This window comes from Tenebrio molitor, chromosome 4, assembly GCF_963966145.1.
Source record: "Tenebrio molitor chromosome 4, icTenMoli1.1, whole genome shotgun sequence".
Taxonomy (NCBI): Eukaryota; Metazoa; Arthropoda; class Insecta; order Coleoptera; family Tenebrionidae; genus Tenebrio; species Tenebrio molitor.
Window position 1 is genome coordinate 269,186 of NC_091049.1, and position 27,217 is coordinate 296,402.

General features: G+C 36.1%; 5 protein-coding genes and 1 long non-coding RNA gene across 11 annotated transcripts in view; 4 read left to right on the top strand and 2 right to left on the bottom strand.

The window, feature by feature from the left end:
• The window catches only part of Lgr4 (Leucine-rich repeat-containing G protein-coupled receptor 4), a 75,794-nt gene that overhangs the window by 35,711 nt on the left and 12,866 nt on the right, over positions 1-27,217 (top strand). For 5 of the 6 annotated variants that reach the window (XM_069045561.1, XM_069045559.1, XM_069045560.1 and 2 more), the window contains 5 exons: positions 18,135-18,206; positions 18,264-18,335; positions 18,445-18,516; positions 18,803-18,874; positions 18,951-19,091. In XM_069045561.1, the coding sequence (XP_068901662.1) occupies positions 18,135-18,206; positions 18,264-18,335; positions 18,445-18,516; positions 18,803-18,874; positions 18,951-19,091 (429 nt within the window). Of the gene's footprint in view, positions 1-10,084; positions 10,878-11,317; positions 11,407-18,134; positions 18,207-18,263; positions 18,336-18,444; positions 18,517-18,802; positions 18,875-18,950; positions 19,092-27,217 lie in introns of those variants that run through there. The other variant, XM_069045564.1, reaches the window with a different exon arrangement.
• LOC138129272 (facilitated trehalose transporter Tret1-like) lies at positions 880-4,207 on the top strand. Its single transcript, XM_069045574.1, has 2 exons — positions 880-2,618; positions 2,682-4,207. The coding sequence occupies exons 1-2, from the start codon at positions 2,558-2,560 to the stop codon at positions 4,031-4,033; spliced, it is 1,413 nt and encodes a 470-aa protein (XP_068901675.1). The 5' UTR covers positions 880-2,557; the 3' UTR covers positions 4,034-4,207.
• Positions 4,307-5,938, top strand: LOC138129270 (facilitated trehalose transporter Tret1-like). The gene is made up of 2 exons (XM_069045572.1): positions 4,307-4,448; positions 4,504-5,938. Exons 1-2 carry the CDS (start codon positions 4,370-4,372, stop codon positions 5,844-5,846), a joined length of 1,422 nt encoding a protein of 473 aa, XP_068901673.1. The 5' UTR covers positions 4,307-4,369; the 3' UTR covers positions 5,847-5,938.
• Positions 6,472-8,545, top strand: LOC138129268 (facilitated trehalose transporter Tret1-like). Its single transcript, XM_069045571.1, has 2 exons — positions 6,472-6,998; positions 7,054-8,545. The coding sequence occupies exons 1-2, from the start codon at positions 6,911-6,913 to the stop codon at positions 8,394-8,396; spliced, it is 1,431 nt and encodes a 476-aa protein (XP_068901672.1). The 5' UTR covers positions 6,472-6,910; the 3' UTR covers positions 8,397-8,545.
• LOC138129271 (facilitated trehalose transporter Tret1-like) lies at positions 12,805-15,192 on the bottom strand. Its single transcript, XM_069045573.1, has 2 exons — positions 14,290-15,192; positions 12,805-14,231 (listed from the first exon to the last, which is right to left on the bottom strand). Exons 1-2 carry the CDS (start codon positions 14,366-14,368, stop codon positions 12,889-12,891), a joined length of 1,422 nt encoding a protein of 473 aa, XP_068901674.1. The 5' UTR covers positions 14,369-15,192; the 3' UTR covers positions 12,805-12,888.
• Positions 19,830-21,300, bottom strand: LOC138129274 (uncharacterized). Its single transcript, XR_011159168.1, has 3 exons — positions 21,246-21,300; positions 20,073-20,158; positions 19,830-19,970 (listed from the first exon to the last, which is right to left on the bottom strand). It is a non-coding gene; the product is annotated as an uncharacterized lncRNA (long non-coding RNA).

The window sequence follows — 27,217 nt, forward strand, 5'->3', positions numbered from 1 at the left end:
AATTGTGTAGCGACCAATTAAGTCCTCCATGGTATCTTGTCTGATTGGTCAATTTGGCAATGTCTTTTCTCGCTTATTGTGAGAGTAAAAAAATATACAGGGTGGAACAAAAGTATCAAATATTGGCTGTAACTTTTTAATTTGACAATTTATGAAAAAATGTTTATTACATAAGTTGATTGGGGTATTATCCTGCATCATCTGGTCTTTCTAGTTTGTTCCTATCTTCTTTTGTTTCGCTGCTATGGCAACCAACTTTGGGTTTTTTAAATAGCACCCATATTTTTTTTGTATGATTTTCAAACAAGCATATCTTTCTGTATTCATAAATACAGTTTTGCCATTATGGGGAAAAAGAATAACATTTAAAAAAAAAACAAATGTGATAAAATTAACTTGCTAAGTAATAAAATGCAATATCAAGAATGCCATGGAAATTTGACAATTTTTGTTGAACGTCATGCATGATAATAAACCAAACAATTTTTATATTGAACATTTTTTCATAATTTTTCAAATTGAATATAAAAATTGTTTGGTTTATTATCATGCATGACGTTCAACAAAAATTGTCAAATTTCCATGGCATTCTTGATATTGCATTTTATTACTTAGCAAGTTAATTTTATCACATTTGTTTTTTTTTTCAATTTTATTCCTTTTCCCGATAATGGAAAAACTGTATTTATGAATACAGAAAGATACGCTTGTTTGAAAATCACACAAAAAATGTATGGGTGCTATTTAAAAAACCAAAGTTGGTTGCCATAGCCGCGAAACAAACGAAGATAGGAACAAACTAGAAAGACCAGATGATGCAGGGTAATACACCAATCAACTTTTATATTAAACATTTTTTCATAAATTGTCAAATTAAAAAGTTACAACCAATATTTGATACTTTTGTTCCACCCTGTATATAGTTTTAAATTTACATTTCAGCGTAATTCCAGGAATTTGCCAGTTTTCTGTGGGCCGTCAGTCCTGCCACACCCAATATAGCACCGTGCACTGCTGTCAAATGTCAAAAGCAGACACAGATCATGTCGACTTCTTGATTCGGGCTTACCTCATCGGACTATAATTAAAGACTGTTATACTTATGTTATTTTTGCCATATAGAAGAATTTACCATTTGCAGAAACTGTTTCGATTCATCGTATTTGTATTGATTTAATTTCAATTATGAACATGCACGTCGCGAATACTTTCGCGTTTAGGTTGAGATTGGCTCGTTAAAAATTGTTATTTAATAATTTAATAACAAACACACCGCGATTTTCTAGATGAGTAGTTTTCCTATTGCGCTACCACCAAATCTCAGATGCCGCAATTAAAAATGCATCACGACGGATCAAGTCCGATTAACAATCCGTAATTGTTTATGACAGTCAAGCCGACGAGTTGGGAAAGAGAAAAATTTAATTAAAGCAGATTGTAGTAGATTGGATCGAAACGGAGTTAACGCGCAAGAGTACTCATTTAACATGTTATCGCGGGGTTAGTTGTGTTTCACTAATTAACGAAGGGGTAATTTGAAAGCTTCGCATTGTTTCCCTATTATCGGTACAGCGGAATTGGTTACAGCGACAGACGAAATAAAATTGTAATTAAACAGTTTCCAGAGTTAAATTGTGAAAATTGGAGTTGCTATCCAGGAAGGGTAACAGCTAAACTGAGACATTTTTACTAAAGTGCAATGTGCAGTCGAGTGATTTCAATTTAGTTTCTAGGTGTATTTGCGGTAAACAAAATTCTTGCGGTTTCGTTTTGTGAAGCGAACTGGAAATTATAGAGAGGAGAGTAACAGATCAGTATAAAGGCAACAACAAATTAACTTCCCTTCTAGTGTTTTTTTCCCAACAGTTTATTTGCTAATTTCACAAGAGCTTGAGGCGTGATATCCAATATACATATTTCCAGCAAAAGATTAAATGATCGGATTAACTAAAAAATTATTTTCATAGAGCAGGCGTGAAAGTTGGATGGAGTCAGATTGTTAATAAGCATCTGCGTTCTGCAAGGTGCTCTTTCTGGTCCAATTCTTGGCAGAGAAAATCAGAAATTTAAGTGAAAATTGTTTCTTCTTCACCAATTGAAGAATCATAATGATTTTATATTTCGCAACTTTAAAATCTAAATGTTACGTCGCTAACGACTCTACTATAACCTTTTAAGATTCTTCTCCCACCTTCAAAAGTCTTGTTAATATCCACTTTCCACTAATCTACATTTTATTGTTCTATTGTTTACAAGAATCTCATGTGTCGACAAAAATCGTTGCTCTTTTGATAAAATTATATTCACCAATCAAAACCTGCACGTATTCGTTTCATCACTTTGTCCACTACTTTGCATAAGAGTTCCACGTGCGAGTCTGTTTCGTTGTTAGCTACTATTTATAAATTAAATCTTTGTACTTTATGCATAAATTTACGTCACAAATGTACACCCAACATTGGCGTAAAAATTATCTCTAACCTTCAACAACTGTTCGTTTATAAATCTAAGTTATCTGAAACGTTAAACAGTGTCTTCCAAATAGTACCCGTTAGAGATGAAGCAATTACCGAAAGAAGAGAACAAGACGTGGCCTCAATATGTCGCTGTATGGACCGGTACTGTACCAACTTAAACTTAAACTAAGTGTCAAGTTTAACCCGGATTAAAATAAATTCCAGCTTTACTCTCGATGTTCTGTGCGGGAATGCACTTCGGATGGCCGAGTCCTTTCCTCCCGAAGATACTGTCAGACGAGTACCCCTTCGACGTAACACCGGAAGAAGCTTCCTACATGACAATCATTGGACCTCTTGGTGATATACTTGGTAACATTGCGTCATCACTACTAATTGATTTGATTGGTCGAAAATCATCAATTTTGCTGATAAGCCTACCCCAAATTGTTTCATCTATCTCCTTCTATTTCTCATCGTCGTCCAAGACGCTCCTCTACGTTGGAAGATTCAGTGGTGGTCTTTCCGAAGGAGCATGTTTCACCCTCCTTCCAATCTACATTTGTGAAATTTCCGAACCCAGAGTCAGGGGCATCCTGGGAGCATCATTTTCTCTAATAATGATGTTCGGAATTTTTCTCGTCAACGTTGTAGGATCTTACTGCAGTATCTACACCACCGCTCTAGTTTCCCTCACAGCGACCGCCACTTTCATAATAACGTTTTCCCCGATGCCCGAAAGTCCTTACTATCTGCTGATGCAAAACAAAGTCGAAGCGGCTCGACATTCTTTGAGAAAACTGAGATGGAAGAAAAACGTCGAATCAGAGCTTTCCTCTCTGATCAACGACGTTCAAAGGCAAATGTCCGAAAGCGGCACATTTAGTGATTTGTTATCGATCAAATCGAACAAAATGGCCCTGTCCGTCATGATCCTTTTACGAATCTTGCAACAGTACAGCGGGTTCGGGTCTTTCACATTTTATGCTCAGCTCTTGTTCGATGAAGCAACAGACGCCATCCCACAGCACTGGGCCGCCATTTTGATGATCTCCATCCAAGCTGTCTTCACACTGATTGCAACGCTGATTGTGGACATAGTAGGGCGGAAACCCTTGATTCTGACATCGATCGGGGGATGCTGCTTGTCTCTAACTTTCAACGGTGTCTTTTTTGTCCTGAGAGACTCTTCACTGGTCGATGTGTCCCATGTAAACTTGCTACCCCTAATAGGATTGCAAGTGTTCATAATATTCTTCGCGATGGGGTTGGGAAGTGTTGTTAACTTAGTTTCGGGGGAAGTGTTCCCCGCGAAAGTTAAAGCCAAAGCGCTTTGCGTGATGAATGTTGTTTTTTCCCTTAGTATGCTCACCAGTACCAAATTCTATCAGTTTACGGCAGACAATTACAGTTTAGCGATCCCTTTTATAGTTTTTGCTCTGTTTCAGTTTGTCGGTTTTGGACTTTGCTATCGATTTCTTCCCGAAACTAGACATAAAACACTGGAAGAAATCCAGCAGGAGCTCAAGGGAAACAAACACCAAATTCATGAGTTAAGTGCGAAACAAACGGTTTAATTGTCCTTGCAACAACGACGACGTGTCAACTGTGACAGATTTCCATAAAGCACGTTAAATGTTTACAGAAGATCTGCAAACAAATTTAAACAAAGATAAGAATTGTGAATATATTTTAACAAACATTTTGAGTGTAGAAACAATACAAATGTCTTAATTATAATCTATAACGTACGTGGACATTATCTTTCCTAATGTTTGAACTTTCACAGTTTGAATTTAATCGCGCTGATAATTGTATTAACCAGACTAAAGAGTGGTGTTAGATAACAATGACCTCAGATATCGCTTAAATTTAAACGATGATGGGACAAAACTGTTCAATTTTCGTTTGTAATGGCGAGTTCCTCAGATTTGTCTGTTGCTAAACGTGAAGAAGGTAAAAAATGGCCTCAATTTCTTGCAACTTCTGCCGGTAAGTTCAAAACGGTATTCCTGTACGACAACTAACACTTGTCGACTCTTCTTAGCAAACGTTGCCATTTTTACCATGGGGCTTCACTCGGGCTGGCCTGCACCCTCTCTTCCCAAGCTCCTGTCAGACGAATTCCCTTACGATGTAACCAACGAAGAAGCTTCTTACATCACAATCATAGGTTACGTGGGCAATCTTTGTGGAGGGTTGGTCGGCGCTGCACTCTTGGACAAAATCGGTCGTAGAAGAACAATACTCGCAATAGCTCTGCCCCAGCTGATATCTTTTATTCTCATCGCCATGTCTTACTACGTGTTCGAATTGTTGTACGTGGCTAGGGTGATAGGTGGTTTAAGTGAGGGTATGTCTCTATCCATCATCCCTCTGTACGTTGCAGAAATAGCCGATCCCTGTATTAGGGGCGTGCTGAGTACCATGATATCCTTGACTGTTATATTTGGTATATTGTTTGCTAACATAGTGGGCTCCTACGTAGCAATCAACGTCGCAGCTCTATCCTTTCTAGCGTTTCCACTAATATTTTTGGTAGCGTTCTGGAAAATGCCAGAAAGTCCCTATTTTCTCTTGATGAATAACAAACACGATGAAGCTGAACGTGTTTTGAAATTCTTGCGAGGAAAATCGAACGTCGGTGATGAACTGAATGCTCTAGTAAAAGATGTCGATCGACAAATGTCCGAATCTGGACAATTTCGCGACATTTTCGCTATTGACACAAACAAGAAAGCATTTTTGTTAGTGATAGGGACCAGAATTGTACAACAACTAACTGGAATTTCCGCTTTCAGTCTTTACATTCAAATTCTTCTAAGTGAAGCTTCCCAAACGTTGCCACCGCATATCGGGTCCACGATAATTCTTTCAGTGCAGCTCATCATGGTGTGTTTATCGTCACTGTTCGTGGACAGGTGGGGAAGAAAACCTCTTTTGCTCTTCTCAACTGGAGGGTGTTTCATCAGTTTACTCATCCAGACAGTTTATTTTGTACTCAAGGAACACACTAGCGTCGATGTTTCCATTATTGATGGGTTTCCTTTGGTCATGATGATTTTATTCATAATTGTATTCTCGTTGGGACTTGGGGTTGCGGTGACAATTTTCTCAAGTGAAATTTTTTCTGCAAGTATCAAAAGCAAAGCGATTTGTTTGGTTAATGTTGTATTTGCATTGGGCATGATGGGCACCACGAAGTTCTACCAAATCACAGCTGATGAATTTGGGCTAGCGGTTCCTTACTGCAGTTTTGCTTTAGCCACATTTTTAGGCGTTTTGTTTATATACTTTTGGCTACCAGAAACTAAAGGCAAAACATTGGAAGAGATTCAACGACGATTAAAGCAAAAGAAGGAGAAGACAGACGCGCCCATAAAAATTTAGTTTTAGAACAAGTAAATGTTTATGAAGTACTTACCTACTTTTTACAATTATATTTAAAACGAAATAAATAAAACAAAACATTTTTGCCTTTCTGGAAAGTTGTTTAAGACTTCTCATCTCCTCGTATTTAAGTTTTTTTATTAAATAATTTCTGGGGTATCATGAAAGACACTTTGTAAATAATCACAAATTAGAAGATTAAATCTTTTCAGTCGTGTTCGAAACGTTATTTTTTTCCTTTTATTGAACCTCCTCCAAAGTCTTGCTTTTGGTTTTTGGTAGGCACAAGTACCTTCAGAAATAAGGCTCCGAAAAAAGTGGTCGGAGCAAAACTGTAATAGGATCTTGTCAAACCAAATTCATCAACAGTAACTGGATAAGACCTTTGTAATGACCATCATTGCCAAACAGAGCGCTTTGTTCTTGATCTTTGTCGAAAAACTTAGCTTGATAAAATTGGTAATGGGACTCCCAAATACCAATGAGAACAAAAAAATAAATGACATCATCATGATCAAAAGAAACCCGTCAATAATGGAAATATCGACGTTAGTATGCTCTTTGAGTACGAAATAAATTATGTGGATGAGTTAGTTTATAAAACATCCTACGGTTGAGAAGAGCAAGAGAAGTTTCCTTCCCCACTTGTCTACGAACAGTGTGGACAAACCCATCATGAGGAATTGGATGAAAAGAAGAATCTAGAATCCGATATGAGGTGGCAAGGCTACTGTAGTATTATTTAAAAGAATTTGGATGTAGAGACTGGAAATCCAAGTTCCGGTTAGTTGTTAGACAATTCTAAGTAGTCCCTATCTCTAAGACCAAGACTTCCTTCATTAAGTTTTGTGAATGTAAACCAGAGTTTACTATACTGAAACCGGTAAACATATGGACGTCATCTTTAGTAGTATTTGAACTTTCTTGATTTCACTATAATCACGCTCATAATTGTCTTAAGATGTCTATACGGTGACACTAGATAACAGTGATCCTAGATAACTCTTAAATTTAAACAATGATTAAACAAAAATCTTAATCTTAATAAGAAAATTTTGCCTGTAATGATTAAAATGCCGTGTTCGTCAAACATGTCAGTTGGTAAAAATGAAGAAAGTAAAAAGTGGCCTCAATTCCTTGCAACTTGTGCTGGTAAGTTCAAAACTGGATTCCTGTAGAACAACTAACACTTCTAGATTTTTCTTAGCAAACGTTGCCATTTTTACCATGGGGCTTCATACCGGCTGGCCTGGACCCTCTCTTCCCAAGATTCTTTCGGATGAATTCCCTTACGATGTAAGCAACGAGGCGGGTTCCTACATTACCATCATAGGCAATTTGGGCACCATTTTCGGAGGATTGATTGGGTCTTTACTTTTGGACAGAATCGGTCGTAGAAGAACAATGCTCTTGATCGCTTTGCCTCAATTTATTTCGTTCTTTCTGATCGTCATGTCTTACTACGTGTTCGAACTGTTGTATGTGGCTAGGGTAATAGGTGGTCTGGGTGAGGGTATGTGTCTCTCCATCATCCCTCTGTACGTTGCAGAAATAGCCGATGCCTCTATTAGGGGCGTGTTGAGTACCATGATATCCTTGACTGTTATATGTGGTATATTATTTGTCAACATAGTCGGTTCCTACGTAGCCATTAACATCGCAGCTCTATCATTTCTTGTGTTTCCAATAATATTTTTCATAGCTTTCTGGAAAATGCCAGAGAGTCCATATTTTCTGTTGATGAAGAACAAACCAGAACAAGCTGAACACATTTTGAAATTCTTACGAAGAAAATCGAACGTTGATGAAGAACTGAACGCTTTGGAGAAAGATGTCAAACGACAAATGTCCGAGTCGGGGAATTTTCGTGATATTTTCACCGTTGATACAAACAGGACAGCACTCATCTTAGCAATAGGGACCCGACTTGTGCAACAACTAACTGGAATTTCAGCTTTCAGTCTCTACATTCAAATTCTTCTAAGTGAAGCCACTCAAGTGTTGTCACCACAAATCGGATCTTCCATTGTTCTTTTCGTCCAACTCATCATGATGAGCTTGTCCACATTGTTCGTGGACAAGTGGGGAAGAAAACCACTTTTGCTCGCCTCCGCTGGGGCTTGTTTCATCAATCTATTTATCCAAGCAATTTATTTCGTCTTTAAGGAATACACTAATGTCGACGTGTCTGTTATTGACTGGTTTCCTTTGGTGATGATGATTATATTCATAATCGTATTCTCGTTGGGACTTGGGGTTGTGGTGACTACTGTCTCAAGTGAAGTTTTTTCGGCAAGTATCAAGAGCAAAGCAATTTGTTTGGTGAATGTTGCATTTGCTTTGAGTATGATGGGTACCACGAAGTTCTACCAAGTCACTGCTGATGAATTTGGACTGACGGTTCCTTATTTCAGTTTTGCCCTAACCACGTTTTTAGGAGTTTTATTTATCTACTTCTGGTTACCAGAAACTAAAGGCAAAACTTTGGAAGAAATTCAACAACGATTAAAGAAAAATAAGAAAAAGACAGAGGCGACCATAAAAATTTAATTTTATCTCATTCGAAAAAATTACTATATTATGCTGCAAGAATTCAAGAAGAGTCGTGGGGAAGGATAGTAAAAGGAAATAAAAAGAAAAAATGTAAGAAACAATTTCAAATGTTCTGTTATCTATCAAAATAAATCATATTACGTAAATGTTTAAGTTTTATTTTTATTAAATAATAATTACTGAGGTACCATGAAATACGCTTTGTAAATAATCACATTTTAGAAGATTAAACCTTTTCAGTCGTGTTCGAAACTTTCTCTTTTCCCTTTAACTCTTGTTGAATCTCCTCCAAAGTCTTGCCTTTGGTTTCTGGTAGGCAGAAGAACAGAAACAAAACTCCTAAAAACGTGGTCAGCGCAAAACTGCAATAAAGAACCATCAGTCCAAATTCATCAGCAGTGACTTGGTTGAACTTCGTGGTGGCCATCATGCCAATGGCAACAAAAAAATAAATGAAATCATCATGATCAAAAGAAACCCGTCAATAATGGAAGCATCGACGTTAGTATGCTCTTTGATTACGAAATAAATTATATGGATGAGTTAGTTTATAAAACATCTTACGGTTGAGAAGAGCAAGAGAGGTTTTCTTCCCCACTTGTCTACGAACAGTGTGGACAAACCCATCATGAGGAATTGGATGAAAAGAAGAATCTAGAATCCGATATGAGGTGACAAGGCTTCTGTAGTGTTATTTAAAAGAATTTGGATGTAGAGACTGGAAATCCAAGTTCCGGTTAGTTGTTAGACAATTCTAGTCCCTATCTCTAAGATCAAGACTTCCTTCATTAAGGTTTGTGAATGTAAACCAGAGTTTACTATACTGAAACCGTTAAACATATGGACGTCATCTTTAGTAGTATTTGAACTTCCTTGATTTCACTGTAATCACGCTCATAATTGTCTTAAGATGTCTATACGGTGACACTAGATAACAGTGATCCTAGATAACTCTTAAATTTAAACAACATTCATTATACCGGGTGTAAAATTGGTTTACGAGACATAGGATTTTATATGTAAAAATAAAGAGTTTCAATTATTGGCTCCCCTAACAATTTTATGGCAAAATAGTTAAAATGAAAGTTAGAGAGAATTAAAATTACTGTCTAATTTCAATCTTAGTTTTATTCTAACATCTTGTGGTACTGAAAGAAAAGCAAGAAAAGAGTTAACACAAAAATACTAAAAAGTACTATGTACTAGGCATGAAATTTTATTTCTTTCTTTAAATGGTATTATGGAGGATCTTCTTTAAGAAACTTCCAAGCAACATTTGCTTCAGGTTTCCCAGACCGACCAATTTCAGCCACAGAAACAAATCGAAAAATTGGAGAGAAGTTTGAACATTTAATAGAAGATACCTTTTCATTCGTCCTGTAGTCCTGTACGAGTTCATTTGAAGGGCAGATCAAAAGAAAATTAAATAATAGTGAAACCACCCGACAAATAATTTTAGAAGTCAAATTTCATTCCTAGTACTGCTTTTTAGTATTTTTGTCTTAACTCCTTTCTTGCGTTTCTTTCAGTACCACAAGATGTTAGAAAAAAAACAAAGAGTGGAATTAGACAGTACTTTTAATTCTCTCTAACTTTCATTTTAACCATTTTGCCATAAAATTATTAGGGGAGCCAATAATTGGATCTCCTTATTTTTACATGTAAAATCCTATGTCTCGTAAACCAATTCTACACCCGGTATGTACATTTATCGAGCATTTATTATATTTTATTTTTCACTTTAGTATAATTGCATGATAACTCCTAGGATACGAAATACGTAAACATGTCCATAACAACCGGGGAATAATAACAGGGCGTAATAAGAATAAGCGGGCGTAATGAATTCATAACGCCCTCATCAATTCAAAATTGCAAAGATGCCATTTTTTTTTTAAGAACACGTATAGTGAAAAATAAAATCTTGTATGCACCACGGCGTCACCGAATGATTACGCTCATCGAACCATATCCATCTCTCGGGCTAAAGCCCTCGAGCTGGATTCATCGTTCTCCGGGCTTAATCATCGTTGTAACGCCATTGGTGCATAAATAGCTATTACCGAATATTTAATAATTTAGGAAGCATTAGAATTTGGTACTGAGCATTCGTTACATTTATTGAGCCTATATTTTTTATAACGAATATTTATTAATTTAGGAAGCATGTGAATTTGGTATGGAGCAATCATTTTATTTATCAAGTGTCTATTATTTTTATCGAATATTTATTATTTTAACAAGCATGTAAATTTTATATCGAGCATTCATTACATTTATCGGGCGTATATTATTTTTATCGAATATTTAGTTTCTTGTCATGCATTTGAATAAATTAACTGGAAAATGTAATATGCATTGGGAATAAAATATCGAGCATTTAATTTGTTCCCATTAAAATGCCGTGTTTGTCAAATATATCAGTTGGTAAAAATGAAGAAAGTAAAAAGTGGCCTCAATTCCTTGCAACTTCTGCTGGTAAGTTCAAAACTGGATTCCTGTAGAACAACTAGAGACCATTTAATCTAAGAAGTACATGATGACTCATCGAAATCTGACCGTAGGACGCTAGTCAGCTGATGATCAGTGGCGTAGAAACATTCGATTAGCTAAGCAGTCGATATAGTTCAATTAATTTATCTGATTAAAATTCTACCAAATTAATAATTCAATAATGAATGTCATAGTATGATACACAGAGAAAGAAATAACAATAACTAAACACTTCTGAACGCTAACGGGGTTAAGTTAGAAATAACCACGAGGGCATGGATTCCAGATGGTTGATGGGTCTGTGCGCCGTTGGACTCAAACCTCCCCTAAAAATTTGAACATGAACTCGTCCGACGACAAAGTGTTCGTGCGCATTATGTACTTCTTAGATGAAATGATTTGTAACACTTCTCGATTTTTCTTAGCAAACGTTGCCATTTTTACCATGGGGCTTCATACCGGCTGGCCTGGACCCTCTCTTCCCAAGATTCTTTCGGATGAATTCCCTTACGATGTAAGCAACGAGGCGGGTTCCTACATTACCATCGTAGGCAATTTGGGCACCGTTTTCGGAGGATTGATTGGGTCTTTACTTTTGGACAGAATCGGTCGTAGAAGAACAATGCTCTTGATCGCTTTGCCTCAATTTATTTCGTTCTTTCTGATCGCCATGTCTTACTACGTGTTCGAACTGTTGTATGTGGCTAGGGTAATAGGTGGTCTGGGTGAGGGTATGTGTCTCTCCATCATCCCTCTGTACGTTGCAGAAATAGCCGATGCCTCTATTAGGGGCGTGTTGAGTACCATGATATCCTTGACTGTTATATGTGGTATATTATTTGTCAACATAGTCGGTTCCTACGTAGCCATTAACATCGCAGCTCTATCATTTCTTGTGTTTCCAATAATATTTTTCATAGCTTTCTGGAAAATGCCAGAGAGTCCATATTTTCTGTTGATGAAGAACAAACCAGAACAAGCTGAACGCATTTTGAAATTCTTACGAAGAAAATCGAACGTTGATGAAGAACTGAACGCTTTGGAGAAAGACGTCAAACGACAAATGTCCGAGTCGGGGAATTTTCGTGATATTTTCACCGTTGATACAAACAGGACAGCACTCATCTTAGCAATAGGGACCCGACTTGTGCAACAACTAACTGGAATTTCAGCTTTCAGTCTCTACATTCAAATTCTTCTAAGTGAAGCCACTCAAGTGTTGTCACCACAAATCGGATCTTCCATTGTTCTTTTCGTCCAACTCATCATGATGAGCTTGTCCACATTGTTCGTGGACAAGTGGGGAAGAAAACCTCTTTTGCTCGCCTCCGCTGGGGCTTGTTTCATCAATCTATTTATCCAAGCAATTTATTTCGTCTTTAAGGAATACACAAATATCGACGTGTCTGTTATTGACTGGTTTCCTTTGGTGATGATGATTATATTCATAATTGTATTCTCGTTGGGACTTGGGGTTGTGGTGACTATTGTCTCAAGTGAAGTTTTTTCGGCAAGTATCAAGAGCAAAGCAATGTGTTTGGTGAATGTTGCATTTGCTTTGAGTATGATGGGTACCACGAAGTTCTACCAAGTCACTGCTGATGAATTTGGACTGACGGTTCCCTATTTCAGTTTTACCCTAACCACGTTTTTAGGAGTTTTATTTATCTACTTCTGGTTACCAGAAACTAAAGGCAAAACATTGGAAGAAATTCAACAACGATTAAAGAAAAATAAGAAGAAGACAGAGGCACCATAAAAATTTAATTTTATCTCATTGGAAAAAATTACTATATTATGCTGCAAGAATTCAAGAAGAGTCTTGGAGAAGGATAGTAAAAGGAAATAAAAAGAAAAAATGTAAGAAACAATCTCAAATGTTCTGTTATCTGTCGAAATAAATCATATTACGTAAATGTTTAAGTTTTATTTTTATTAAATAATAATTACTGAGGTACCATGAAATACGCTTTGTAAATAATCACATTTTAGAGGATTAAACCTTTTCAGTCGTGTTCGAAACTTTCTCTTTTCCCTTTAACTCTTGTTGAATCTCCTCCAAAGTCTTGCCTTTGGTTTCTGGTAGGCAAAAGTATAGAAACAAAACTCCTAAAAACGTGGTCAGGGCAAAAGTGCAATAAGGAACCGTCAATCCAAATTCATCAGCAGTGACTTGGTAGAACTTCGTGGTGGCCATCATGCCCAAAGCAAACGAAACATTCACCAAACAGGCCGCTTTGCTCTTGATACTCGTGGAAAAAATTTCACTAGAGACCATAGTCACTGCGACGCCCAAGCCCAACGAGAATAAAACGACAAATAAAATCATCATGACCAAAGGAAGCCAGTCGATAATGGATACATCGACGCTAGTGTGTTCCTTGAGTACGAAATAAATTGTCTGGATGAGTAAGTCGATGAAACAACCTCCGGTTGAGAAGAGCAAGAGAGGTTTTCTTCCCCACTTGTCCACGAACAATGTGGACAAGCTCATCATGATAAGTTGGACGAAAAGAACAATGGAAGATCCGATTTGAGGTGGCAAGGCTTCCGTGGCGTTACTTAAAAGAATTTGAATGTAGAGACTGAAAGCTGAAATTCCGGTTAATTGTTGGACAGTTCTGGTTCCAATTACTAAGAGAAATGCTTTCTTGTTTGAGTCGATAGTGAAGATGTCACGAAAATGTCCAGATTCTGACATTTGTCGATTGACATCTTTTATTAGAGTGTTCAGTTCATCACTAACGTTCGATTTTCCTCGCAAGAATTTCAAAACACGTTCAGCTTCATCGTGCTTGTTATTCATCAAGAGAAAATAAGGACTTTCAGGCATTTTCCAAAAGATCAGCAAAAATATTACCGGCAACGCTAAGAGAATGAGGGCTGCAATATTGATGGCTACGCATGAGCCTACTACGTTACAAATCAAAATACCAAAAACACCACTCAAAGATACTATTGTACTCAAGGTACCTCTGATGCTGGGCTCGGCTATTTCTGCAACATACAGGGGGACAATCGACAGAGCCATACCTTCACCTAGTCCACCTATGACCCTAGCTATGTATAGTAATTCGAACACATAGTAAGACATAGCGATCAGAAAGAAGGAAATAAATTGAGGCAAAGCAATCAAGAGGATTGTTCTTCTACGGCCGATTTTATCCAAAAATGAAGCCCCAATGAACCCTCCGCAGATATTGCCCACATAGCCTATGATGGTGATGTAGGAAGCTTCTTCGTTAGTGACATCGTTAGGGTATTCGTCCGAGAGGAGTTTAGGGAGTGAGGGTGCAGGCCAGCCTGAATGAAAGCCCACCGTGAAAACGGCAAAAGTTGCTGCGAAGAATCAAAAAGCGTCAGTTGCTTTAAAGAGGTACTTAGAATTTCGACTTACCCGCACATGTAGCAAGAAATTGAGGCCATTTTTTACCGTCTTCACGTTTGTGAAGTGACAAGGCCGGAGGATTGACCATTTTTGTCGTGACAAGCGAAATTTTGTGGAAAAATTCTCAACATTTTCGTCTCATCATTGTTTAAATTTAAGAGATATCTCGGGTCATTGTTATCTAACATTACTGTTTGGAGGTTTTAATACAATCTGGAGTACGATTAAGCTGAAGCTAGCAAAGTCGATGCGTTAAAAGAGAGAGCATTTTTTGTTTCATATGTAGTAGTAATGTAACAACTTTTTGTGGCAAATTTTCAGTGAGGTAGGCAGCAGGTGAAAGCGATGATTTAATTGTACTCGCTGCAATGAACTCAAAATTCAAAAACTGACTGCGTGACCGGCACAGAAAAGAATTTTTGAATGTCAGTCATGATGACAGTAAAAGGTGGTTTACAGAGATTTTGTTGAAGTGAGCGAAAAATGCTGCCCGGAATTTCGATTCCGCGACTGTATTTTATGATCATGGAAAAAATCAGATTCAATACGCATGAGCAAACGTACTCGCCTTCGGTTCGGACGCCCAACTTCCGTACTCGTGATTAAATGCACTACTTTCCTCACTTGTAGGCCCATTATTACTCGTGAATAACCCTGTATAACAAATCACTTGCACGAAAATTGTCATTTTTTCTTTCCGACGTTTATCAACAAGTGTCAAACAATTGTTTCTATGACAAAATCACATTGTTGGAGGAGGTGAATAACCGAAGTAATTATACCACGTCGTCAAGGGTATATTCACTTATCAATACATTGCCATTATGCAAAATTGGCGATTGCTATTGGCTAAATTTATGATGCGTTATATAGCATGAGTCTGCTAAAATAGGTCAGTCGTATAAAACAGAAACTAAAGAATGATTTGAAATTTTTTTGTAGTAAATTTAATGTGTGGTACACTCTCATTGTATGCATATTTTTTTAAGATTCTATGATAACCCTGTCAGGAGGTATTAATTAAAAGAAGATGTCAAAAAATGTTTTGTGCAAATGTATACCTTTTTATATTCATTTAAAAAAAAGATTTTCTTTTAATAACGTTAGTACATTTGTTTTGGTGAAAATGAAACAGATTTGCTCAAAACTCCCTAATTCTCAAAAATTATTTCAGCAATGTTGCTCATTTATTCAAAACAAAAGACAACAGGATCACGACTCGACTCTGTTTTGAATAAAAATGACAACATTCAATTCTTGAGAATAAGGTATTGTTTTGAGGAAATCTGTTTAATTTTCACCAAAACAAATGCACCAACATTATTTTTAAAAATCCTTCTTCAACTGAATATAAAAAGTTATAAATTTGCACAAAAAATTTTTTGTTGACGTCTTCTTTTAATTAATCCCTCCTGACAGGGTTATCATAGAATCCTAAAAAAATGTGCGTACAATGAGAGTGTCACAGATTAAAATTACCACAAAAAATTTTCAAATTATTCTTTAGTTTCTGTTTTATACGACTGACCTCTTTTAGCTGACTCAGGCTGTATAATCCGCATTAAACGTGGCACCTAGATTAAACCGGTCCATACAGCAAGATGTTGAGGCCATCTCTAACTCAGACAAATTAAGTTTGTAAACGAACAGTTGAAGATTAGAGATAATTTTTACGTTGTGTTGTAATTGTTACGTAACAGAATAATGTACAAGTTCATGGTTGTAATTTATAGATAACATGACTGACCTTCAAAGTGGATTCCTATTCTCGAAGCAAATATCAAAGGCACCCTTTGCTGAAAACAAACATGTTCAATTATGTCCAGATTAAACATAAACAAATGTCATTCGCGTCAAACGGCGGGAAATTCAATCTTTACACTGTTCCTAAAGTCCATTCACGTTGGATTTTCCCTGCCAAATTGTTGTCACGTTGCAAGCCTGCGCCTCCTTTCCTAGTAATTTCTACATTATCGTGTTTTATTCGTGATAGAGCGATTGAGAGCAATTTGACGTCTTTAATTTTGAATGTTAGTTTGACGTGTGAAATAAAGTCACAGATTTTTTAATAAAATTCTATTCCTGGGTGATTTCACCATGGCGAAAAGTAAAAAGGTTAATTTTAAAATTGCGTTAACCTTCCACAACTGACGTAATGTGACGAAACCCGCAAGCTAATACGGACTCAAGAAAAAATAGCTTCAGTTCGAAAATTAATTAGTTAGAATCCTTTAATATTTAATGTATTGTATGTATTAACATGATTATAATCTATTTACGACCTTTATTGAGCAGTTTTAACAATACAACGTTATTTTAAAGGTATGTACAGTTGTGGCCCCTACAAACTCAGACACCGACTTTTGACACATTCTGCCAAATTCAAAAAAATTGTAATGTGTAAATTTGACTTTTATCCGGTATGGCAATGTCAGTGTCAGTTTTTTGTAAGTCAAAAGCGTGCACAATTTTTAAAATGCCTCAATTAGATTCAAATATCTGTGGACGGTGTACAACGCACAGTTCTGTCAATGCCGAGGAGACTCCAAAAGGTCATAGATGCTAACGGTGATACAATAAAATATTAACTATTGTATTTGAATTTTTCAAATTTCTTATTTTATACGCCACTGACTTTCTTTCAGTTGGGTGACATTTTATAAACTTCAATTTTAGGACCATCTTACACCGCCAACATTTTTTATTTGTCACATTATCTGAGTTTGTAGGGGCTGCAACTGTACATCGAAAAACTTAAATTAGAAAAAAATAATTAAAAACCAAAATACACCTTTCTTTTGTGGTATGCAATTGTAACAATACATTCTTGAAACGTCACAACCACAATCAAAACGTATAAGTGTCTCTGAATAACTGAAATTTTATTGCCAAATTTGTTCCATCATTTAGATGCATTCCTTACTTCCATCGCTTCCAATGAAAGAAACTTCACACAATTTCCTATTGGGTTCATTTTCTATAACTTATTCTGGTTCCTCATCACTCATCATGTTAGTCGCAGAAGGTTAAGTAAATGTAATCGTTAAGGGTTTTTTCACTTAATCAACAACGCAAGCAGAAAAATACAACACCAGTAGGTAGGAGTTAGGTACCGATTGTATGTTCCTAATCCTATCATACCGATTAACAACACTATTTTTAGTGCAAGTGATAACAAAATGGATGTATTATTACCTATTGTTATCCTCTAAAAAGTTTAATAACAATATTTGAAAAATGACTGTTTCTTTGCTGACAGCGAATAACATAACCTCTATAGTCTACGAATGACTTGGTTACTTTATCAGCCCGTATTGGTGACATACACAGCTAAAGCATTTTTGAACTAAAAATCACACTGCCACAATATTGAATTATTTGACCTTGACTAGGAAAATCCAACGTGAATGGACTTTAAACGGTTTAATTTTTCCAACGCCTACTCAGCCCAGGATTTCAAAGGTCCTTTTTAAACAGGGTTGACACGTGTTTACTCCAAAATGGAATGCATGTTGAACAATTTTTACGATAGTTTTCTTTTTACGTTGTCATTTTGCTAATCAAATTTCCTACATTGTCATTTTGACGTTTGTAGTCAAAAACGCAATTTTGATTCAATTTATTATTTAAATTAAACACAGTATCAAGTGGTAAGTGGAATTAGTATTTTTAGTTGCATCTAAGAAAATTTTAGAAATAAACTACAATTGACTCAACCTGTATATTATTATTTCACAAGAGAAATTTCATTTGCCGCAGGTTGTTCAGTGTCAATTTTCCCTATCTGTTCTCTCGTAATTCCATTAGTTGGAAGATTATTTAAACAAATGGTTTGAAATAAATTATAATTCCAGCAATTTCGCCCATTGCAACATCGACGAACTCAAGGAACACACTTTTTACAACTTGTCGAGGATCAAACATCTGTAAGTGATCTACATATTCGAATTGATCACAAACCGAGCTGGAAATTAATTTTTCAGCCATTTGGACAACAACGATCTGAAAACATTCCCATCGGATCTGTTCGCGGAAGGCAACGATCTGAACACACTGTGAGTATCAGAACATCCTCGAGGAGAGTGGAATAAAATTTACAATTCATGAACTGTCGATAAATCAAAGCGTTTAATAAAAGCACAAAGTGACCGTTCCCGTTTGCAGGTCCGTAATGCACAATCATATATCCCGCATCCCGGCAGGTGCTTTTAAGGAATTGGTTAAGCTGAAAGAACTGTGAGTATCCCGAAACGCGAAACCGACTTAATGAAATAGGCTAGTCGTTCTTTCGAGAGTTTTTTAATTAAAATTTCGATTGGCAATCGTCGAATGTGATTTTTTGTTGTTATTCGAGGCACGAAATCGATTTTTATTGACTCTGAAGAATTGGAGAGCGGGGCGAAATGCCGAATTTTGCAAGTGCGAAATGAGAGTCCATTACAAACTTCGACGCCCTTTTCAAAACTTCACGTTCACCTTGTGCACTTCGATTAATATTAATACGCCCTCATAAATATTTCAGGGACCTGAGGGGGAACAAGATCGCTGAAATCAAGAGGGAGGTTCTGGAACCGCTGAAAAATCTCACCGCTCTGTAAGTGCAAACCCATCAACAGATTTCTTGCAAATGTTTATGTCTGTTCTGTTCTACTTCTGTTTCATCCCTTCAGACATCTGCAGAACAACCAAATACGCTACATCGTCGACACCACCTTCCCACCCTCGCGCCTCCGAGTCCTGTCGTTGATGGAGAACAAGATCGAGTCCTTGGACCAGGGGGCGTTCGCGATGATGCCATCTCTCAGACATTTGTAAGTCAACATTATTTATATTTATCAACCCTCTTCTCGACGTCAAACTTCTTCTGAACCATCTCTATCCAAATTAAAAAATCACTCTTCGACCAAGCATCCTCGAAAGACGATAGGTACATTTCTTTCACAGAATCTAAAATAGTTCTTGTTGACATGTCAAGTTTGTTCTCAACTTTTGCGCTTTGCACATTTTCGTTAAACTCGCACGTAGGTGCGAAATTTTACACCATTTATTTATAGTACGATAATGATAACATTTGTTTTTCCACATTTTCACTCGCGCCAGGTATAACGAGAGTTCAAAAAATTCTTGACGAGCAGAAAAACTCATTGAAAAGAACTAAGGTGGACAATGTACAAGAGTGAAAAACGTCCACCCACTGATTCCTACACAATTTTTCAAAATACATTATTTTATTGGAACAGTTCGTCACTATTCCAAATAAAAAACAATGCAATTAGAGTTGCCTAATTCGCAAAACAAAAGATAAAAAAGAGCTTTAGTGCGCAGTTTACAGTTTAACATTGTAATTGTTCCGTAATCCCCCCGATCTATCACCCGTTGAGTTTGTGTGGGATGCGATTAGTACGACGCAGTTATAGTTGTGTCAACTTTTATTCCACCTGACAAAAAAACTCATAAAATAATACATCTAATAATGTAACACCACTTAATTATTTTATGCACAGTTGATTAAGTGTGACATTCCAAGTATGTCAAAGGTTCATATATTTTTTTATTGTTGCAATAATCATCCGTGCAGCTTTTGCAGTATTTTAGAGTACCCATTGGGTTATTATAGTTGTCACAATAGTCACCGGTGGAATTGTCTGGTGGTGTCCAGCAATATCTTCTCACCAACTGTAGTACATCGTCTACAAACATAAATGAAATTGTGCAATTATAAACCTGTTCTAAAATTTACTCTGGAACCATTCGATTGATTCGTAACAGCTAGAATTAGGTTCATCACATACTTCAGTAATTCCTCCTGGAACCAGATCACTGCAGGGTTCAGAGGTGTGATAACCAGATTGACATCGATAGCACACAAGAGGGAGACCTAAAGAAACGATTACAATCTAACTAATCCACTTAATATTCTCCCAAAAAAATCTTCTATTTTTTTTGTTTTGACTTTACAGATGTAAACATGAAAGTTATTTGCAATTTACAATTAATTTCCACCAGAACTCTGTGTAATTTCAACTGAATAGTAAACAACTACGAAGTTACTTGTTATTTGTTTAGTTTCCAGAAAATTACGTTTTGTTTGGGTGCAATAAAAATCGAAAAATGTAGGTAAGGTAGATAAGTCGCGAATCGTTACATTTAGTCAAACTTACGAAAACAGAATAGTATATTACGATACGAGGTCTGTAAACGCCTTACTCGAAATCTGTTATAAGCAGCGAGTATCGTGTAATATTTTTTGACCTTCAAAATGACATTTCGCGACGGCATAGTAGTATGCGGTCTCAAGCCACTTTGAAGCACTAGTGTTTCAAAATCATCCAAAAAGCATTCGCCTTTTTGAGCATTCTGAAAATAATTTGACTCGATAATAATAAACTGTTTTAATTCGATTGACACTTTGGCAAGCACACGGACAAGCGCCATCTTATTCACAAAGGGTATACGACAAATCAGACATACTCGTAATATTCGTTTCAAAAAATATTGTACGAACTTCGATGCGGGAAGACGTGTTCGGCACATTCGCGCAAATGCTCTCATGTGCGAAAAATGTCTTCTCGCACTCATTTCGGAAATAACTATTTGACGCTACCAATTTTACTCAAACATACAAAATATACTGGTTGAAATGTACATTTTTTCCTGTTCATAACAGCACCTTGTACCGTTATAATCCATAATAGGTCTGCTGTCATCCGTAATAGTTCTGTTATTTTGTTGTTCCCATAACAACCGAGATAGATTCGGCAAGTTGATACTTCTGTGTCAGTTGGAGAAGCGGAAAATGAGCGAAAATAGGTGGGCTCGTTCATCCCTTGCATTTCAACCCCTCGCTAGCGTTACTCTACATCAATAAACAACGCCTCACACGTCACCTTCTTGATGTTCTCACCCCGAATGTGAAAAAGCGAGCCTGCTTGTAAATTACAACCCGAATATCGAACATTACTCACCCCAAGGTGCGAGCGTTGAAAATAAGAGCACTGCGAATAGCTTCATGTTTTACAGTGGTTCGCAAAAAAACTAAATAAATGTATGCATACGAGTATTAACATATGGCGACCTTCTTGTTCTCTCGTTGAACCGATTAGATAAAAACAGTAATATTTTAAAAAAGTAGAGTCATAAACAATGCGATTTAATGTTTAGCAAACTTTTTGGACGTTAATGGGTACGAGATAATTGCAATTTTGCTATTCTGGTTGCACATTTCAGATAAGGTGTCAGACTTACGTCGCCGGATTATTTTCGTCGACTCCGGACTTTCGGGGGTTTCAATATCAGCCATAAAATTCGTACCCAATAAAAATCTAATCGTGTGCTTCTTTGTCAAAATTTCAATAAAAGCACGTACTACAGTAGATAAATTTTTACGACATACCCGAGAAAATTTACACTTTTAATCTAACATGGCGACCGTCACGATATTTCTCAATTTTTTCTCGTCCTCCATTAGGTCCTGACATCTGTTTTCATCAAAGCTTCGAGTGGTCCTGCCGGGTTTGGGCCTTCATGTTTGCAAGTTTTATAAGTTTGTGGAGAGGGATTCTGTGTAGCAAGTTTGCTCTTGGTGAGGTGTCGATGGCACCCCTATTTTCTCCAGACGTGTTTTGCATACAGCAGCCTACGCACCCGCTATTTGTTAAGTAAAAGGAGCAGAAACGGGAAATGTGGTGTTTGTACAAGCGCCGCGCCGTTTAAAACACATTGTCAACAAGAACTCTTGTACAATTCTATAATATTTATTTTTTGCAGGAGTGAAAACACCATAAACTCTTTTGGAAAGAATTATTTTCTTGCTAGAAAGTTCTGAAAACTTTGAAACACTTGTAGCAATCTTGTATTTGTAAATTTTGCTTTGCATGGTCCAGAAATTGTTTAGAGGATTTAACAGAATTAAATGATGTGAAACATTTGACAATGTAATCAAAAACTCGAAAGAGGCTTCGATTAATTTTTTTTTTTTTACATAATTGTAGATTTCAGTTGTTACAATTAGTAGTTCCGCTAATCTGCGGAGTAAATTTGAATGGAATTTCAAATAGGATCTATGAAAATAGACTTCGGGCCTGATTTCAAGTCATAGTGGCAAATAGGTGGTACAGCGCAAATGTGTAGCTATCTTTGTCCTACACATTAATTATCAATATGCGTCATCTTTCTCTCTTGCGCCGTTACCATGACAACAAGTGCGACCGTCGCAAGTCAACTTGAAATCGGCCTCTAAGTCTTTATCTGAAGCAACAAACACGTTTCAGAAACTTCTGCCCTGCTCTCTGAAACAGCCAATACGCGAAAGCTCCCATAACAAAGTTTCAACTCATAAATGTAATTAAACGAATTTTGAATTGTTACGAAGTTCTAACGTGTTTATTAGGTTTAAGTATAAAATCTACGACGCACGAGCCTTTGATATTTTCTCACAACAAAATATTCGATGCAAAAATAATCTTCGCCATCAAGGAAATCCCTAATTCCTCATTTTATTATTTAGACTGGAAACGGATTATTTCACTGTTCCAGCGGTTCAATACGGTTGGTGTAGTTTCTTGTAAAAATTTATGAATCTTCTTTGGAAAATTATGAATCATAAATATGTAGCAGCTGCTTGAAACGCATTTTGTAGTTTTATTAATAAATTTGCTGTGCTTTCATCTTGTTCGACAAACGAGAAATTTTAATAAAAACCACATCATCGTGCCTTCGTAAAAGACGCCTTAAATTTTCAGTTTGATGTGTTTCATTTAGCAACGAACTACATAAAATATTAAGTAAATGGTTTACGAGATGGATTTCGGCAAATTTGAGTGCATGGGAACGTTTTCAACAGAAAATTACTCCAAATATCAAACGAATTGCATCATGACGCGTTTCATCGGTCGCATTTTGAAATCCGACAGGCATTATTCTAGCAAATGGGAAATCGTGGTGAGAACCGCAAATAAATGCGACCATTTCGTGTGTTTATTTGCCATCATTCTTGATGAATTCGCACGTGACAATTGGTGTAGTTAATAAAAACGCAATGTTCGCCAATTAAAGAGTCGATCGGATAATGTCCTCGGAGATGGGGATTATGGAAGATAGCCAAGACCGTAACATCCGGTGTTAAGTTGGAGTCTCGTAAAATGAGGTTTCAATCTCATAACTAATTAGAAAGGCTCATGCTGGGGGATTAACGTGAAAATTGTGATTCTGAACTGCTTTGGAGGGCGAAGTGCTTCATTCAACTTTTCAGACAATCGTTATTGTCGAGGGTTTGATGAGATCTCGGATTTGATTAGTCCAATTTTGAGGGATGGCTCACGAGGTTCTTTAAGTTTACGCACGCCTTAACGGCTCTGATAATATTGGAGTCGATGCGACATAAAAAATTTACTTCTTGATTTCGAAGCGAGGAAAGTAAACAATCGTAAGAGCAATTGGAAAAGTAAACGAAATATGTATGGAGGGTCAGTAAACGAGTAGAGGAGATGTGATACACAAGTAGAAATATAAAACAAATAAAAAATAAAACTGCTGAGTGCAATAGAATAGAAAGAAATTACGCTTTGGTTGTATTTATTAAAAATGTACGGAGGAATTGAATAGGTACTTCTATACATTTTAAGGAATATAAGATTTTATTTCTTCTTTAAAAAAAGACAAAAAATAAATAAAAAAGAAACAAAAAAACGGAATTAAAATTACACGAAAATCATCAAAAAAAAAATTAAGAAAAATTATAAAATGTAAAATGAAGACAGAATACCTTAAATTAAATGTAATTAAAAAAAAATATGTATGTCAACAACGCCCAGTGAAAAGAGATACAACAAATTCAATTAGTCAAGATAATAAAAATGGTCATTTTTAAATATAAAATTACAAAATTAATATGCTTTCATAAATGTTATACTGTCCAAAAATTATTCGATTTCGTTCACCCTATACAAATGAACACTTACGAGTATTTATATATTTTTTAAATTGTAAAAACAAATAATTGAATATATTTGTCCTACTGGCCAGAAAAAGAAACTAGAACTTAATATTTACACAATTATTGTTTATTTATTGAAAGGAAAATTTTGACAAATATTTTGAAAAATAATTCTAACATATTGAATTGGTCCTCGTTTAAAAAAAATTAATTACGTTACTCAAAGTACGTACATACTATGGTATTTAAGTCCCTAGCACAAACAAGAAAATTATGAATTATGAAGAGTGGTATATTTTAATTTAAGTGAGTATTAATTGCAGTTTACAAATAACATACAAATTAGGAGGGAAGAAAATGAAAATAAAAAAATTAGGGCAAGAAAATAAATATATTTTTTCTACGTTTATTGATTAGTTAAATCGATAGACTGACATATTTACTCTTTTATTACGAATCTCTAGTATCGTAAGAATGTTGTCAAAAAAATAATTCGAAGGAACTGATTTGGAAAAAAGGAAGCGTCTAAAAAATTTTAAAATCAAAATAATAAAAAATAAATAGAAACCATAATAAAAATATTGTATACGGCTGCCCTACTTATGAAAGCACTATCATTATTCGATGAATTCTTACATTTTGTAAGAATTCCAATGTTGTCAAAAATGTGACAGAAAGAACTGTAACAAAATCGAAGAATTGTCCAATTTCCACAAATGTGAAACTGTTTTCTTTTACTTCTCTTGATTCATTTTAGTTCTATTAATAGTTATTTGTGTATCAAGGCCAAAAAGTGAATCTTTTTTGCCCGAGTCTGGGTTTTCTAGTCAAGGCTGAGCCGAGACTTGAAAACAAGCGAGGACAAAAGGCACTTTTTGGCTGAGTTGCACATTAAATTTTTTAGGCAAACGCACAAAGTACAAAGCAAAAGGTAATACATAGTAATACATTTTAACTACAATGGTGCAAAAAGAAGTGTCTTACTTGCTTTCTTTTCACAAAAAAAGCGAAGAAATATAAATCTTCGACTTTATGGTCGACATTTTCAATGTTATACAGGTCTCCAGATTTTTTCGGAAGCAAGTCTTGTTTTGCAGCACTTGCTTCGTCTGCAATGTCCGGCGGCGTATCAGTCATCGCTTCGTCAATTTCACTGTCACTATCGACAACGTCAATGTCCATTTTCTTAATTTTCGCCAAATAACCACTACCAGAAGTAAACGATACAACACTTGCAAATAAAACAATTTGGTTAGGTAAACTTAACTGTCAAATATTGGTTGATTTTCAGTCGGTTTACTCGGTTTTGTGGGTTTCGTTGTTAACTTACTAAATAGACCAACAGATGGCGCCGCGGTCCATGCCTTGAAAAGTGCGTCCGAAAAAGAGTTACTTCTTGTTCGCATGGGAGTACGTAAAATTACCTGTTTCATTAAGGGTGCCTAAAATAGTTATTTGTACAACTAGTTATGAAAGTCATACTTTTTTTCACAAATTTGCAGATTGATTAACAAGGGCATAGTCCGAGTTAATCAAGCAAATAAGTGAAAAAAAGATACTTTCATAACGTGTTGTACACACTCTTTTTTTGTATATAAAAAAAAATAGGTATGCTTTGACAAACGTTTCCAAGGAGATGGAATAAAACAATGCAAAAAAATACTACTTTCACTACGATTTTTCGTGTAAAAAAGTGCTACTTTAACTACGATTTTGCGTGTAAAAAAGTGCCACTTTCTATTACGATATGCAAAAAACCATGTTTTAGTCTCGTTCACTCGCTCTCCGTTGTGAAAAGGTCGTCTGTCTCAAAATTTTAAAAATAAAAATAAGGTGGAAACTCATTTTCCTCTACTTTATCTTTTAGTTTCATGATTAAAACACAAATTTTAAAACAATTATAAGTGTGGAAAACTTCAAGGAGAAAATATTGTAAAGTTTCAAAGTGGAAAATTGATTCAACAAATGCTTCAGAAAAAAATTTTAAGCACCCACATTATGCCCGTCACCTGGAATTGTTCCTCCTCTCGCAGCACAAGCCTTTTAAACCAGTTTTTAAAAGCTGGCGAAGCCAATAAAAGCTTCAACGAATCCTCTCAATTCCACGTGTATCTCCGATAATAAGACCGGAGATGATATACTCTCCTGCATTTAGTTACTTGCAAATCAGCGGACATTTAAAATAAACACTACCGGAGAAATTAGCATAATGCTAAAAGCACTAGAGCAAAAACACAAAAGAAAAATAAATTCTTCTAAGTTTGATAGAACAGATTGCAAGAAAAATTGAGAAGACTGCAACGCAATCTTGTTAATTGTCGGTAATTAGTCCAATTAGGGAGATGAATCCGATTCGGGAAGGATTGGTAATTAACTAAGTTTAATTATTTAATGCACGATACAGGAATGAAAATCGCTCAAGTCAAAAGGAGCAGTTGCAGTTGTTTGTCTTCTAATGAAAGAATTCTTTGTTCTACGACTCTTCTTTAATACCTTGTGTCTCTGCTAGCATCCTACCATTTGGCATTTTCCCAATGGAAAAAGTGCAGGAAATTTTATACCGTTTCCTGCCAGCCAACCCTATTGAAAAACGAAACCTGAAAGATTTCCCAGAAATATTGCTTTCAATTATTGCAACCGGATTCAATAAACAACACAAACATTTACTCGTAACCTTTAGAAACCAATAATTCATCCGAAAAGACACAAGATTGGTTTTCTCCCAGCCGACCGACCCCTAATTAGTTTCGCGTCCCCTCGGCACGAATCAATTAATTTTAATAGAGCACTTCCGATAAAAACAACCCCCGATAAAAGAAAATCACGTCGTAATCGTTGCGTTTTATTTGGCGCGCTCACCGATAAAGCGTCTTATTTGTATTATTTGTAAAGGTCTCGATTTCATTTTGTCCCATCGAGGGGCGTTTTCAAATGTTAAATTTCAAAGGAGCCCCTCCGGCCGTAACGCATCCAAAGCAATATGTCCCAAAAAGGGTAAACTTG

Bases quoted from the DNA above. Each gene is read 5' to 3' on its own strand.
- LOC138129272 (XM_069045574.1), top strand. From the start codon at position 2,558: ATGAAGCAATTACCGAAAGAAGAGAACAAGACGTGGCCTCAATATGTC. The intron at 2,619-2,681 runs GTACTGTACCAA...AATAAATTCCAG, and splicing joins ATATGTCGCTGTATGGACCG to CTTTACTCTCGATGTTCTGT.
- LOC138129270 (XM_069045572.1), top strand. From the start codon at position 4,370: ATGGCGAGTTCCTCAGATTTGTCTGTTGCTAAACGTGAAGAAGGTAAA. The intron at 4,449-4,503 runs GTAAGTTCAAAA...GACTCTTCTTAG, and splicing joins ATTTCTTGCAACTTCTGCCG to CAAACGTTGCCATTTTTACC.
- LOC138129268 (XM_069045571.1), top strand. From the start codon at position 6,911: ATGATTAAAATGCCGTGTTCGTCAAACATGTCAGTTGGTAAAAATGAA. The intron at 6,999-7,053 runs GTAAGTTCAAAA...GATTTTTCTTAG, and splicing joins ATTCCTTGCAACTTGTGCTG to CAAACGTTGCCATTTTTACC.
- LOC138129271 (XM_069045573.1), bottom strand. From the start codon at position 14,368: ATGGTCAATCCTCCGGCCTTGTCACTTCACAAACGTGAAGACGGTAAA. The intron at 14,232-14,289 runs GTAAGTCGAAAT...GATTCTTCGCAG, and splicing joins ATTTCTTGCTACATGTGCGG to CAACTTTTGCCGTTTTCACG.